This window comes from Mus pahari, chromosome 10, assembly GCF_900095145.1.
Source record: "Mus pahari chromosome 10, PAHARI_EIJ_v1.1, whole genome shotgun sequence".
NCBI lineage: Eukaryota > Metazoa > Chordata > Mammalia > Rodentia > Muridae > Mus > Mus pahari.
In genome coordinates this window covers 33,026,593-33,043,226 of record NC_034599.1, presented here as the reverse complement: position 1 = coordinate 33,043,226, position 16,634 = coordinate 33,026,593, and the positions used below count along the sequence as shown (strand labels likewise).

At 37.7% G+C, this 16,634-nt stretch overlaps 1 protein-coding gene across 1 annotated transcript; it reads right to left on the bottom strand.

Moving 5' to 3' along the window:
• Nucleotides 1–14,548: 14,548 nt before the first annotated feature.
• On the bottom strand, nucleotides 14,549–15,511 carry LOC110328271 (olfactory receptor 143-like). Its single transcript, XM_021207710.1, has one exon. The coding sequence runs from the start codon at nucleotides 15,509–15,511 to the stop codon at nucleotides 14,549–14,551; it is 963 nt and encodes a 320-aa protein (XP_021063369.1).
• Nucleotides 15,512–16,634: the final 1,123 nt, after the last annotated feature.

Genomic DNA, 16,634 nt, shown 5'->3' with positions numbered 1-16,634 from the left:
GGAAAATTAAAATATATCCATGTTTGTATTGACACTTGTTCAGGATTTCTTTTTGCTTCTCTACATACAGGAGAGGCCTCTAGAAATGTAATTGATCATTGTTTACAAACCTTTAATGCTATGGGCTTGCCTAGAGTTGTTAAGATGGATAATCGGCCAGTTTATATTGGCAACAATTTTGTTTCATTTTGAAAGGAATTTGGTATCAAACATAAAACTGGAATTCCTTATAACCCCATGGAACAAGGAATTGTTGAGCGTGCTCATTGCACTCTGAAAAATTGACTTTTGAAAACAAAACAGGGACAATTATACCCCTCAAGGTCACCAAAAGCACATCTTGCTTTTGTCTTACTTGTTTTATTTTTTTGCAAACTGATGCTAAAGGTTAGTCTGCAGAGGATTGCCACTGGCATCCAGTTACTTCCAGTTCTTATGTCATGGTTAAATGGTGGGACCCATTAACTAGTATGTGGAATGGTCCAGACACTGTTTTAATTTGGGGAAGATGTTCTGTCTGTCTTTTCTCACAAAAAGAAGGTGAAGCGAGATGGCTACCTGAAAGATTGATTCATCAAGTGGATACAGACCCTGAATCTTCTAATAAGTATAATTCCAACCTTGGTGGTTGCTAAAAACTTTTCTCAGCCAGAAGAGTTAATTTGGAGCACAGTATCTACTAACAGAGAATTTATAGCCTATCTGTTGATTCTCAAAGCCACTTCCCCCACTCCTGGAAGCTAGAGTCTGAGTTCAATCATTGCTAATTTGCAACTGAATAGAGTACCTGGACTTCCCAAAGAAGCTTTTACCCTGTTGCTTTACAACTGTTTTGGCTTTGTGTTTCAAGCAGGTCACCTAACATCCTACAGCCTGTCTGCAGCCAGTGTGCAGCCCTGCCTACAGCAAGTGAAGTGGCAGAAATTCATTGATATGAAAAAACATATTGAGTATATTTTGTGGCTTTGGTCTGAATTGGGAATAAGTTGTCCTATGAGGGCTGGTCAGTCAATGATGGGCAACCAGATTTCTGAACTATATCAGTCTAAGACAGAGGTATATGCCAAGAGGCCATGGTTTATTAATAACACTCCACAGAGCAATGTTTGTGCAAAATAAACAAAAACAAGCTGCGTATATGCTCCTTGATGGATAAGAATAGTTCTGGAAAAATCTGAGTCCCCAAGCCAGATGTGTTCACCAACCACCGTAATTCCTAGGCAGGACAATGGAGCATAAATATATTTTGTGCCCCAGTCCAGCTAATTTTTATTATGTATTTAAGGGGGATTTATTGCCTCCCCCAGCCTTGAAACAGGCTGATTCAGACTTTGTTGACACTAAGCATGGGACCACCTGGGGTGGAACCTTCCAACTTGCAAAGCAGGTTCTATTGTTCTACACCTGCCACTGCTCTCCAAAACTTCATCATTACCTACTGAGACCCTTGAGATTTTCTGGAGACAGCATCCTGAGATCATCTTCAGGCTGAGGACAGACTCCAAGAACCGAGTGATGGGGGATGGGCCTCCTACCTCTTTATAAGCTCAGAATCTTAGTAAACTTACTGGCTTTGATCAGATTTTTTTGTCTTAGCCTCATTCCTTTTCGCCATCTAATTCCTTTCAGCCCCAGCTTGCCTTTCAGGAGTACCTGGTTTGTGTAGCTGTGGGCAGCCACACTCAACACAAGATATATATATATATATATATATATATATATATATATATATATATATATATATATAACATTTATGCTGACAACACTTCTCCAAAAGGAAACAGGCTATCAAACAAAAAATGTCAGTACCAGGAATGAGTCACCAAACCAAGACACTATTGTGGATGCCAAAAAGTGCTTGCTGACAGGAGTCTGATATTGCTGTCTCCTGAGTGTCTTTGCCAGAGCCTAACAAATACAGAGGAGGATTCTTGCAGCCAACCATTGGACTGAGCATAGGGTCCCCAATGGAGCAGTTAGGGAAAGGACTGAAGGAGCTGAAGAGGTTTGAAACACGATGTGAGGAGCTCCCAGAGCCCCTCAGAGCTCCCAGGGACTAAACCACCAACCAAAGAGTACACATGGAGGGACCCATGGTTCCAGTCACATATGTAGCAGAGAATGGCCTTGTTGAGCATTAATGGGAAGACAGACATTTGTTCTGTGAAGGCTACATGCCCCAGTATAGGTGAATGCCAGAGCAGGAGGCAGGAGTGGGTGGGTAGGTGGAAGAGCACCTGCATAGAAGCAGGGGGTGATGGGACAGGTGGCTTCTGGGGGTGGGGGAGAAACCGGGAAAGGGGAGAAAATTTGAATTAAAGAAAATATCAAAAAAACAAAAACAAAAACAAAAAACCAAAACAAAGCAAATGGAAGAAAGAAAGAAAGAAAGAAAGAAAGAAAGAAAGAAAGAAAGAAAGAAAGAAAGAAAGAAAGAAAAAGCTCCGAGAACACCAGGAAAGAGGGGGAAGTAAGATTATGAGGCAGAGTATCAGAAAAATCTTTCAGAACATTGAATCTCCTAGAAATGAAACACCCATGATATTTCAATAATATTTATGCCTAAACAATACCTGAACAAGACAAACAGCATGTTAATACAAATGCTAATGTGTAAGGAAGAAATCTCATGAGGCGCCACACCCAAAGACATGCTTACAGTGAAAAAGAATTAGACATCGCATGGTAAACTCTTTTACTGGTTACTGAATACTAAGTCATCTACCCTGAAATTATAAATACAAGCAACATCACAAACGGTCAGCAGGACAGACTGTACATGACATAGATGATAGATAGATAGATAGATAGATAGATAGATAGATAGATAGATAGATAGATAGATAGATGATAGATAGGGATAGATAAAGATAGATGTGTGTGTGTGTGTGTGTTTGTATGTCTATGTTTGTGTGTATAATGTGGTCATGACTTTGAGAGAAAATTGTGAAATGGGAAGAAAGTGGAGATAGGGAAAAGGGGCAATGATGCAATTATATTTTAAGTAAAAATAACTCTCTTCCCTGGTCCAGTTTACAAGATTCATGTGGTATATAAAAATGGGCCCAGTCATGACTCCAGCTAAGTTTCACAGAGCGTTGTCTCATCTGTGACCTGGTGACACCACTTATATCATGCAGCATATCTACAGAAGTGTTACTCTAAATGACAGACAGGCAAGCAGATTTTGTCACCATGAGATCAAAGTTACATTTAGGGCAAACAGGTTGTAGGTCTATGATAAGAAGGATATTTCATATTTTTCTGGACCTATTACTTTTGAATTGAATTGCTTCTTAGAGAGAGGAAAGAGTTTCCTAAGACTCAGTTTTATCTGAGGGTGTAGCTAATAATTTTAATTATAAATATTATTAAACACAGAGTTAATTTAAATGCTAAATTATTTTATTTACTTAGATCAATGAAAGAAATTGAACTTGTAAAATAAACCCATTTGCTAAGGTGATAGGTTAAAGATAGATAAAGCACAGAGACCAGTCGGTGCAGGAGAGCTTATGGGCCTCAGAAGCAACAGAGATTCTTGGACAGGGTCCCTTCAGGCCTTCATCTTCAACCAGGAGGCAGATCTGAGCTCCAGACCTCTGTGCACCTTCCCTGCCAGAGCAGAACTTGCCTACAGAGGATGCTCTAACTACTGGGACTAAGAGAGACTTGGATTCCCAGGAGTGCTGACAGAGGCTAACAGAATCACAGGCGGAACAAGCTCCAGTCAGCACAGCAACAGCTAGAACACCAGAGATTAAGAGATGGTGAAAGGGAAACATAAGACTCTTATTAACAGAAACCAAGACCAGACCAGGTAAGAACACCATCTTGTATCCCAGGTCCCTCAGAGACCAGTCTGCACAGGAGAGTGCTCAGACAGCAGAAGCAACATAGCTTCTTGGAGAGGGTCTCTTTTGGGCCTATATCTTCAGCCAGGAGGCAGAACTGAGCTGCATATCTCTGTGTACTTTTCCCACCAGAGGGGGGTGGTCTCCAGGGAGGGCTCTGACTATGGGACCAGGTAAGAACACCATCTTGTATCCCTGGTCCCTCAGAGACCAGTCTGCCCAGGGTAGCACACGGGCAGCAGAAGCAACATAGATTCTGGGACAGGGTGCCTTTTGGGCCTTCATCTTCAGCCAGGAGACAGAGCTGAGCTCTAGACCTCTGTGTACCTTCCCTGCAAGAGGAGAGCTTGCTTGCAGAGAGTACTCTGACCACTGAGACTCAGGAGAGAGTTGGACTCCAAGGAGTGCTGACAGACACTAACAGAATCAAAGGAAAAAGCTCCACCCAGAGAAAGCTATAACAACTAATACCAGAGATTACCAGATGGAAAAGGCAAACATAAGAATCTTACAAACAGAAACCAAGACCACTCAGCATCATCAGAACCCAGCACTCCCACCACAATGAGTCCTGGACACCCTAACACACCCGAAAAGCAAGATTCTGATTTAAAATCATATCTCATGATGCTGGTAGAGGATTTTAAGAAGTACATTAATAAAGTACTTAAAGAAATTCAGGACACAGATAAACAGGTTGAAGGCCTTAAAGAAGAAGCACAAAATTCCCTTAAAGAATTCCAAGAAAACACAACCAAGCAGGTATAGGAATTCAAAAAAAACATCCAAGATCTAAAAAGGGAAGTAGAAACAATAAAGAAAACCCAAAGAGAGACAACTCTGGAGATAGAAACCCTAGGAAAAAAATCAGGAACCATAGATGTGCACACCAATAACAGAATACAAGAGATGGAAGAGAGATTCTCAGGTGCAGAAGATTCCATAGAAAACATGAACAAAACAATCAAAGAAAACACAAAATCCAGAAAGATCTTAACTCAAAATATCCATGAAATCCAGGACACAATGAGAATACCAAACCTACTGATAATAGAGGTACATGAGAATCAAGAATTTCAACTTAAAGGGCCACTAAATATCTTCAACAAAATTATAGAAGAAATCTTCCCTCACCTAATGAAAGAGATGCCCATGAACATACAAGAAGCCTACAGGACTCCAAATAGACTGGACCAGAAAAGAAATTCCTAAAAGCTCTAGAACAAAAGGAAGCAAATACACCCAAATGGATTAAATGGAAGGAAATAATCAAATTCAGGGCATCAAATCAACCAAGTGGAAAGGAAAAGAACTATACAAATAATCAACCAAACAAGGAACTGGTTCTTTGAATAAATCAACAAGATAGATAAACCCTTAGCCAGACTAACTAGAGGGCACAGAGACAGTATCGTAATTAATGAAATAAGAAATGAAAAGGGAGACATAACAACAGAACATGAGGAAACTCAAAACATCATCAGATTCTACTACAAAAGGCTATATTCAACAAAAGTGGAAAATCTGGATGAAATGGACAAATTAATAGACAGATACCGGGTACCAAACTTAAATCAGGATCAGATTAATGTTCTAGCACTACAAATAAAACAGGTCTCTTGCTGTGTAATTGAATGAAATGAAGAACAAATTTATTAGAACTCTCATACATGTATGAAAGGATGCTTATAAATGTTAGCTACCTTATATTATACATTCTTACTCAGATAATTTTTTTCCTCAAATTTGGCACTATTTGCATTTGTAGTAGGTGTCTTGTTGCTCCTTAGAATAGAGTGGAGCAGAAACAGTATCCATGGACTCTACCTTCTCCATGTTAGTATCACCTCCCCTCATCAAATACACCAGTTGACACCCAAAAGGATTTCTGTAACTATTTTAAGACTTTATATGAGTACTTGTTTCTGAGAAAATTAGGTGCCAAAGCAAAGTGCACCATTAGGATGAGTCCTTTGAAAGTGAGAACTTCTAAGAGATGATACATTTAAATCCAATTCTATGAAAAATTGCCAAGCTATTCTCTCCTTGATGTACTTAAAAGGTGTTATTTCAAAACAGTATATAAAAAAAATTCAAATGATTAACCATTTGTATATAGATACTTTGAATGTTTTCTGGCCTATTAATGAATCAACTTATCATGGAACACTTTTGTTGTTGAGAGAATACAAAGTGTCTACTCATTCTTAATTAATACCTAAGAGATGATATTTTATATTTGATATAAGTGGTATTATGAAATAAATTATTTGTGCAATATAAAGGTGTTATATTCATATAAAACAATTTAACTGGTGTTATATGGATATTACATGTACTTTTTACTTGGGTTCTGAAGATGAAATCTCTCAAATTGAACTGTGTCCCTACCTCTGATTTACTTATTGATTTTATTTTTTGTGTAGACTTTGTGGTGTACTTATCAATTTCTATTTAAAATATATCTAGATTACATTTTGACTACTCTCTACTCTACTCAGTTCCTCCCCTCGCATCTAGTCCTGCCTCCTACATCTAGATCCACTCCCTTTCTGTCTCTTATTAGTGACAAATATGCTTCTAAGAAATAACAGCAAATGTAGATAATAAGAGTAATCAAACAGGAGGCAGAGGCAGGCATTTTTCTGAGTTCAAGGCCAGCTTGGTCTACAGAGTGAGTTCCAGGACACCCAGGGCTACACAGAGAAACCCTGTCTCTAAAAAAAAAAAATCAATCAAACAAACAAACAAAAACCCCAACACATCAAAGTTGGACAATGCAAACTAACTGAAGAAAAGGAACCCCAAGAGAAGTCAGAGATCCACTCAGTTACACATTCAGTGATCCTGTAAAAATAGTGAACTGAAAGCTGGAATATATATGCACTGAATTTGAGGCAGACCAGTGTTATCTGTGTACTTGCTGCTTTGTTCTGTGTTCTGTGAGCTTTGCTCAATAGACTTAGAGGACCTTGTTCTCCTGTTTTCCTCCATCTTTTCTGGCTCTTACACTTTTTTCTGGCTCTATGTCTGAGGGGTTTCCTGATTTCTAAGTAGGGAGATTTGATAGATATGTCCCATTTATAACTATGTGTTCTAAGGTATTACTCTGTGGATAATGAATGACTGTGTGTCTCTGAATATCTTCCCAGATACTGTAGCATGGAGCCTCTTTGATGACAACAAATATCATTAATAAAATTTGTATCATTTTTTGTAACTATTGTTTTTAGACCAATAGTATTTATGTTTACCCTGGGTTTATGAGCTATCTTATCCCTGGTTCTTGGTCACAGAGAAAGTATTAGTTATGACTTCTATCCCATGGAGTGGACTTTAATCAAACAAGAATTAGATTGGATACTCTCACAAGCTTTGGGTCACCATTGCATAGCATATTTTTTAGATATGACAGTTTATAGATCGAAGGGTTTGTGAAAGGGTTGGTGATTACATTTTCTTTTGGTAACCTTCAAAAGGAAGGCATATCCATACCAAAGACATTACAGAGTACAGATGAAGGTTCCATCTGGGGACAAGCTCTCTCTCTCCATGTTCAATGAGTTGTATGGGTATTTTCTTCAACAATTAGACCTTGCTATCAGTTTGTGGAGAGCAATCTATTGTCTTGGATTCATGGATTTCTATGGGAACACTTTGGCCAACATCTCAATTAAATGTCCAGACTCACCTCTTGACCCATTTTTTGGTGACTAACGATGGACAGCGGGGATTCCATCTACCTCATTATTTGGATATTCCATTATGATCTCCTTCATATACTTTACAAAGTTTCCACTACACCATACCACTCATCTAATGCCCCTCAATTCTCTCCCTACATTCCTTACCTCAAAACCACTTTCCCTCCATATAACCCTCATCCTCACATTCCCAATTACGCAACCTCAGTCCTCTAATTAACTATATTTTCTTATTCCCTGCAGTCTCTTTATTTATATCTAACCTAATTGTAGCTTAGCTATCATTTGTTTAATGGTTTATAACTTCATATAAATGAATGAATGCCATAATTATCTTTTTGTGTATGGTTTACCTCAGTCTGTATAATTTTTTTCTAGTTCTAATCATTTGCCTGCAAATGTTATGGTGTAATTTTTTTAACAACTCAGTAAGAGTCCATTTTGTAAAGCACTTGATATTTCATCATTGATTCTGTTGAAGGACATCTAGGTTGTATTCAGTTGCTGACTATTATGAATAGAGCAGCAGTGAACATGGTCAAACAAGTGTTTATATGGCAGAATAAAGCATTGTTAGGGTATGTGAGGAACAATGTTATATATTTTTGCTAATGTAGATTGATTCCTAATTTTGTGAGGAACTGTCATACTAATTTGTATAGTGGCTTTACAAGTTTGCATTCCTGCCAGCAATCGCGTATTCCAAATTCTCAGGAGCATCTACTAGGCAAGATTTGTTCCCTAATATAATCAAAACAGGACTATTATGGAGATTCCGAGAAATGTTTTGGTTGTTTTCCAAGGTCTTCTGTAGGAAAGATGGTATACCTAGCACTATACCCCTAATCAAAAGCCCTAGATGTGAAGTCAAAGGCCCAACTGGGATGTCAGTACATTTGTTTAGCTAACTTGACACCGTCTCTATTACTTTGTGTCTATAGGAAAATAACACTATCAACATTATTTAAAAATGTTTCCTGTACATTGAATTACAGTCCATGCAGAAATTCAGTGTTGCTCAAGGTGCTGGAAATAAATGATAGTTGAGTGTTTATCTCTATACACACATTCATACCACACCCACAAAAGTTCAGTGGACACCAGAAACAAGGGACAAGAAGAATATAAGGGCCAGAAGACAAGGAGTTCTCCAGAGTGCTTTTTTCTGAACATGACAGAGCCAGTAGAATCATGAAATAACAGCAGCTATTCTTGTTATCATGAAGAAGAAATCATAAGAATGTACTTGGTAACACTAAAACATTGGATAGAGAAGGGCTTCTAGGGCCTAAGGTCTCCATGCATCCTCACTGAATATTGATGGATTATAAGGGAAGAAAAGTCATTGTCCTCAGTTGAGTATGCATAGGAGAGCCTAACAGGCTCCATGATATAGCTCTGTAAGGGTCCAAAAATCACTGAAGGAAGACCCCAGACTCAGATAGTATGAAAAAAAACCAGAAAGCATCTATTCTGTAGAAATTACTAGCATGCTAAGGTCACCCTCCTTTTAGAATGATGACTCAGACAAAGACATTTGAGACTCTTTTATAACAGAACTGCTTAACTGCTTTTGAAATTAGAACAGACTTCTAAAACCTAGAGCACATTTCAAGGAGTTATAAAAAGCACTAACTGAAAGTAATTAGAAAAAATACACCACAGGTGCAAAGACAGGAGATAAAATATTGTCTGGGCTTATCTATACAAAACTTCAAGGAGAGCTTAGTTATGGTTTTCAACTTTCCAGAAAGCTGTAAGCTAGTAACAATTGATGAATGTTTAGCCAGATAATTACTCCTAGTGTATATGCATGAAGACATTCTCTCTTATTCAATTTATAATCTCAATTTCATGTGCAAACTCATAGTGAACATTTTACCATGTGATCAGGTACTCAGGAAACCATACAAGTGCTGAGAGTACAAATCCCTGCCAAGATAAAACAAAAGTCTTCTTTACCTAGCCTTCTCCTGTTTTTACTATGAGGTGCTAATCCTGAAACTGCAGCTTCTAGTCTCAGACAACTCAGACAGGCACATCACCTGTGGACAGTAAAAAAAATTATGGACTATTTTCTGAGTGGGGGCAAAATGGACTAAAAATAACTTTTCAGATCTAAATCGATGAACACATTGAAAGTCCTAGATAAATTTAGTTAGCCACCAAAAATAAAATGAAAGGTCTTGAACAAGGGAAAGGAGATTGTAAGGAAAAAAGATATAGAAAAGATATGATACAATTTTTTAAAGGTAGGGGACTGAAGTAAACAGAATGTATCATATACATGAATACAATTGTGAAAAAAAAAAACTACTAGTGCAAAATGTTGAACAGTGAAATTGGAAAAATACAAAACATAAAGATGGCCTATCAGTAGCTTGCTAATGGAGTCCATCAATTATTCTTTTCGGCCTACATTCACTGCTATAAATCTTTTTCAGGTGGTAATGCCTTGTCTTCGATACACAATGACATGTAGATTAAAAATATCACTTTATAGCTCTCACTCAGGCAACCATATTCTAGATATTTCATGGTGCTATTCACTATCATATATAGAAATGCTGTATGAAAGACAGATGTACATGAGGAAAATAAAATAAATATAGTACTCATGTATGAAGAAGGAAATAATCATAGTGAATATGAGACAATGTCAATTGTACAATATCTGAGAAATATAGAATAGTTTTCTATTACTTTATTTGAAGAAAACAATTTTGCATCTTAATAAGAGCATAATGCCTAATGGGTTTCTTAAAGCAACTGTCTATTAAAGAAAGAGTATCCAACATAACTGTGATCAGAGAGGCTTTACCCACCACATGATTGAAACTGATGAGCTGACAATCATTAAGTGGAGCTTGGGGAATCTTGTGAAGGTGAAGGGAGGGGAGGGGAGAGGAAATTGGGAGGAACACAGGAAGAGGAAAGTACAATCTGGATGTAAAATAAATAAATAACAATTACTAAGAGGAAAGAAAGAGCAGTGTACATCAACAAAATATCTTTAGCAAAATTCCTCAGGTTCATCATGTCAGAAAGGTCATCACTAATCCACAAGACAACAGAAAACAAAAACAAAATCAGTGAAATGTGGGGGCAGGTCATCGTGCCTAATTCACTTTACAACTCTTTCTTAAAAGGGGCATGTACATTTTTCTCAATCAGGCATCACAACATTGTAGATAATCTCTATTCTGGAAACATCTTTGTTGGTGCTTCCATACCCATCTAATGCCTACTTCAAGATTCATGATTGAAAAACTCTGTGTATATATTGGATATTAGTCCTCTATCAGATTTAGGATTGGTAAAAATCCTTTCCCAATCTGTTGGTGGCCTTTTTGTCTTGTTGACAGTGTCTTTTGCCTTACAGAAGCTTTGCAATTTTATGAGGTCCCATTTGTCAATTCTTGGTTTTACATTACAAGCCATTGGTGTTCTGTTGAGAAATTTTTTCCCTGTGCCCATATCTTCGAGGTTTTTCCCCACTTTCTCCTCTATCAATTTCAGTGTCTCTGGTTTTATGTGGAGGTCTTTGATCCACTTAGACTTGAGCTTTCTACAAGGAGATAAGAATGGGTCGATTCTAAAAACCCCATTAAAATGGGGTACAGAGCTAAATAAAGAATTCTCAACTGAGGAATATCGAATGGCTGAGAAACACCTCAAAAAATGTTCAACATCCTTAGTCATCAGGGAAATGCAAATCAAAACAACCCTGAGATTCCATCTCACACCAGTCAGAATGGCTAAGATTAAAAATTCAGGTGACAGCAATTGCTGGCGAGGTTGAGGAGAAAGAGGAACACTCCTCCATTGCTGGTGGGATTGCAAGCTTGTACAACCACTCTGGAAATCAGTCTGGCGGTTCCTCAGAAAATTGGACATAGTACTACCGGAGGACCCAACAATACCTCTTCTGGGCATATACCCAGAAGATCTTCCAATTGGTAATAAGGACACATGCTCCACTATATTCATAGCAGCTTTATTTATAATAGCCAGAAACTGGAAAGAACCCAGATGTCCCTCAATAGAGGAATGGATACAGAAACTGTGGTACATTTACACAATGGAGTACTACTCAGCTATTAAAAACAATGAATTTATGAAATTCTTGGGCAAATGGATGTATCTGGAGTATATCATCCTGAGTGAGGTAACCCAATCACAAAAGAAGTCACTAGATATGCACTAACTGATAAGCGGATATTAGCCCAGAAACTTAGAATACCCAAGATATATTTTGCAAAACACAAGAAAACCAAGAAGGATGACCATCATGTGGATACTTCATTCCTCCTTAGAATAAGGAACCAAATACTCATGAAAGGATATAGGTACAGAGACAAAATTTAGAGCTAAGATGAAAGGATGGACTATCCAGAGACTACCCCATCTGGAAATCCATCCCCATCATCAGCCACCAAACCTAGATACTAATGCACATGCCAACAAGATTCTGCTGAAGAGACCCTGATATAGTGGCCTCTTGTGAGGCTATGCCAGTGCCTGGCAAACACAGAAGTGGATGCTCACAGTCAGCTTTTGGATGGAGCACAGGGCCCCCAATAGAGGAGCTAGAGACAGTGCCCAAGGAGCTGAAGGGGGCTGCAACCCTGTAGGTGGAACAACAATATGAACTAATGAGTACCCCCTGAGCTTGTGGCTCTAGCTGCATATGTAGCAGAAGATGGCCTAATTGGCTATCACTGTGAAGCAAGGGCCCTTGGTCTTGCAAACTTTATATGACCCAGCACAAGGGAATGCCTGGGCCAAGTAGTAGGAGTGGGTGGGTAGGGGAGCAGGGGTGTGGGGGTTATAGGGAACTTTCGGGATAGCATTTGAAATGTAAATAAAGAAAATAATAATAATATTTTTTTTTTAAAAAAAGAAAAACTCTGAAAAAGTTTTGTCAGTTTTGTCACAGTTCTCTTTTTATACCTCTACTTTTTTCATAGAATTCAGTGTTGAAAACCTGGGATTCTAGAGGCCTGCCTATTTTCTCTAGTACCATCAACTGTGTATCTTTAAGGAAGTCTTATAACCATTTTCACATCCAAAGTACAGGAAAAGATTTATATTTAACAGTATACTTTAAAATGTGACACGTGGTATTTTTTTTCAAAGAAAAAAAAATGTGAAAAAAACCCTAATATTAAAAGAAAAGTTTCTGAGGCAGAGGAGGCAGATTTCTGAGTTCGAGACCAGCCTGGTCTACAGAGTAAGTTCCAGCACATCCAGAGCTACACAGAGAAACCAAACCTTGTCTCAAAACAAACAAACAAACAAACAAAATGACAAAAAGAAATCTTTAAGGAAATCAAAACAGAGATGAATTTATTTAGAAAAACAATCAATTCCTTGACATTTCTTGGGTAGATATTATATACTAGAAAAAGAAGAGTTGGTAATATTAGTTTAAGATAATGAAATATCATTTTCAGCACATTTCTTCAAATTCTGAAGAACATGGTGTCTGAAGCAATAAGGCCTTGCTATTAAATTCTTTAGGCAACTAAGGGCCACAGGAGTATCCCAGATTACTGTGGATTCATTCCAACTGTCTTAAACAACTCAAAAGAAGGCTGCCTAAGTCTGGAACTGAACATTTTTGTGGGACTAGCTCTCAGAGTATCAAAAGGTTTGATATAACCTGACAAGTGAGAAAACAATGAATAGTCCTTTTTAGCTACAAGTTCTATGAATAGCAATAACCATTATAACAAGATACCTAAGGATGTAATAATAACACCAACCAATAGCTGTCTAATTGTCTTAAGTCCTACATAACATGAGGGAATTGATGCCTGATACTCTAAATCTAGCCAAACCACTAGCTGGTAAAGCTATGGACCCGAGAGTACATCCTACTATTGTGATTTTTCCCAAACTAGTGCATTTTCTCACTACATTCAATATACATTCTTATACTCACAGGTACCAACAGTCATTAAAGCCACCTCTTTTTTGCAGCAGATAGACACCATTCCAGAAATCGAAAGCCAAGCAAAAGGCAAAGAAAGAATGGATATGTGTTTCCCACCACCAATGAATCATAATCGCTTTTATTACTATAACAGAGGTGCACAGGACATCAGAGGTGAGGAATGAAAAGATTTCAAGAGACAGAAACCAGATGTTTGCTTTGAGATAATATCTTCTTTTTATGACAGGGAGTTTTACACAGAAAATCTCAAAAATATGGCTGCTTAAAAAAAAAAAAAGAGTTGCACAACTAAAACAATTCCAACACTGACATGCCAAACTGCATAGGTGAAATCTCACAAGTCTCCAACCCTAGATGAAGAACTAGAGACAATGAATAGCTGCTGAGTACTACAGACAATGAATAGCTGCTGAGTACTACAGACAATGAATAGCTGCCGAGTATAGGAGAATTCTGTCTTCACATGAGATGAGTTCTCTTACAGGTTATTTGATCTTTAACAGTCAGCTCTAAAAGTAACTCTAAATAAACTGTGATGGCTCTATTTGCACATAAATATGAAATATATCTGATCATATGTGAATATGTGTTAAATAAATTATAAATCACACATATGAGAGAGAGATACAGGAACTAGGGAAGAATTGGAGGGGAACATTAGATACAAATTACACACACACACACACACACACACACACATATAATAATCATGAAAGTCTCTAAATAAGTAGTTGAAAATGTGAAGAAAACTACACTCACAATGTCTTTATATCATACTGGTACAGGAGTAAAGTGTAGCCACATTCACTTAAAAGCTATGCAGAGAGAAGTAAAAATGTAACTTCATTTCATGAAGAAAGAGAAAATGATATTAGAGAAGATATATGTCTTTCTTACTCTGAACATATTCAAGAAAGAAATAAAAATGAAAAGAAGGAAAGTGCACCATAGAAGAAGTGGACAAGGAAGAGAAGTAAAGAGAAGGAAACAAATTAAAGTTATGATTTATGGCTACAAGATAAGCACTTCCCTTAGATTGTAACTCTCTTTAGTGTTCTCTTCAAAGCAAGTTTGACATCCTTGTTCCTGAGGCTGTAAATGAGTGGATTCAACAAAGGCAGCACAAAAGTGTAAACTACTGAAAAAAATTTCCTCTGAACAAAAGATTCTTCAGATGATGGTTTGATATGAGCAAGCAGACCAAATCCATAGAATAGGGCAACAGTTATTATATGAGAGCTACATGTGCTCACAGCTTTGGACCAACCCTTAGATGATGACAAATGGATAACATTGACAAGAATCAAAGCATATGAGGATACAATAATTAGGCTAGATATAACAACAACGACAGCCACAGAAACAGAACTTACAAGTTCATTGACTTGACTGCTACCACAGGAGAGCTCAAGGAGGGGGAAAGTATCACACATGTAATGGTTGATGACTTTTGAACCACAAAACCTGAGCTGAATTATACATCCTGTGTGGACAATAGCAGAAGAGACACCCATCAAGTGTGCAGCCAGCATTAACAGGGAACAAGCCCTGGGAGACATAACTACTGTGTACAGCAGAGGCCTACAGATGGCCACATATCTATCATAGGCCATGGCTGTTAGTACATAGCACTCAGAATTAACAAAGAGACAGAAAAAAAACAGCTGAGTCATGCATCCTGTGAAGGAGATGGTGTTGTATTCTGAGACAAATCCCATCAGCATTTTGGGAGTAAAAACAAATGAATAACAGAAGTCAATGAAGGACAAGTTGAGGATAAAAAAGTACATTGGTGTGTGCAGATGAGAATTCAGAAAGATGAGAGTCATTAAGCTCATGTTTCCCATCACAGTGGCTATATAGTTCACCATGAACAGAACAAATAAGGGCCACAGGAGCTCAGGCTGGTATGTCAGTCCCATAAGAATGAACTCTGACACTGAAGAGTCATTTTCCATATTCATTTGCTTCATGTGTTGCATCTGTAGAAGCATCAATCAGAACCAGGTGACTTTAGTAAGGAAACCTGTATCTTAAACCTAGAGAAAGATGTAAAGTTCAGTGTTTCCAGTCTCATCATTGTTTACAGAATGACAGCAAGGCTTCCAAACAACATTACTTCAACTATTTCTCAAGTCCCCACTCACAAAATGTGATTTTGTCTTGAGATAATGCTGAGAGGAATGTTGCTGAACATTTCCCCACTATTTAGCCTCCTGTCATGAATGTGACTAAAAGAAGTCATTCAGGAGCTTATTGCCAGTCCCATGATTTATACTGCTTTATATTTGAAGGGAAAAGTATCAAGCCATGGGTGATTTAGGACTTGCCTTTTACCTCCCTGCTTTACTATTGTCCAAGCACAAGAGCCCTTTCTTTCCAGTGTTTTAAAGATTCTGGTGACCAATGATAAATGTATTAATATCCATCAGACAGACTGATCTTCAGAAACCCATACACTTGGGGAAAATGACATGATTTCTATTTGAGAATTTATCTCAGATTTCCTCCTTACCTACACAATGGAATAAAAGAACATGCATGATGCTGCAGACAATCTCCTCATTCAGATTCCAGTCTTTCTGATGGACCAGCAAAGAAAATTTTTCTCATTTTTATGATTTCCTGCAAGTTTGCATGAACCCCTTGATGACAGATACTTCTCAGCCTATTTACCATAGATTCTATAAACCTAACATTGAATCTTTGGGGATTTAAAGTTCTTACTCAATCTATAATTTTCCTCCCGGAGTACCTAGTTTCCAGGGGAGAGTTGCATGATCTCCTTTGGGAATTTTTCAACTATTAAGAACAAATCTAATAGAGGAAAATCCAAGGATATAATCACTTGGCATTTCTGAGTATTTCCTATAATCTTCTGGGATTCATGCAATTCACCAGACATTTTGTAAAGAATAGATGAAAGAATAAAGAAGGAACTTTAAATGCTTCTAAGTTTAAACTCAGATTGTGAGCCTTTTTATATGAACCTGCCAAGAAATAATGTGCCTGACCTTTATTTATATTTGTAGTTCTACATTCCTTTGTGTAGATAAGAAATAAGGTTCATAAAGGATAGAATGCCATGCACATCAGTGGTGTGCTATGTTTCAACAC

What these genes read in the sequence shown, in the direction of transcription:
- LOC110328271 (XM_021207710.1), bottom strand. Translation starts at nt 15,511, where the DNA reads ATGCTTCTACAGATGCAACACATGAAGCAAATGAATATGGAAAATGAC.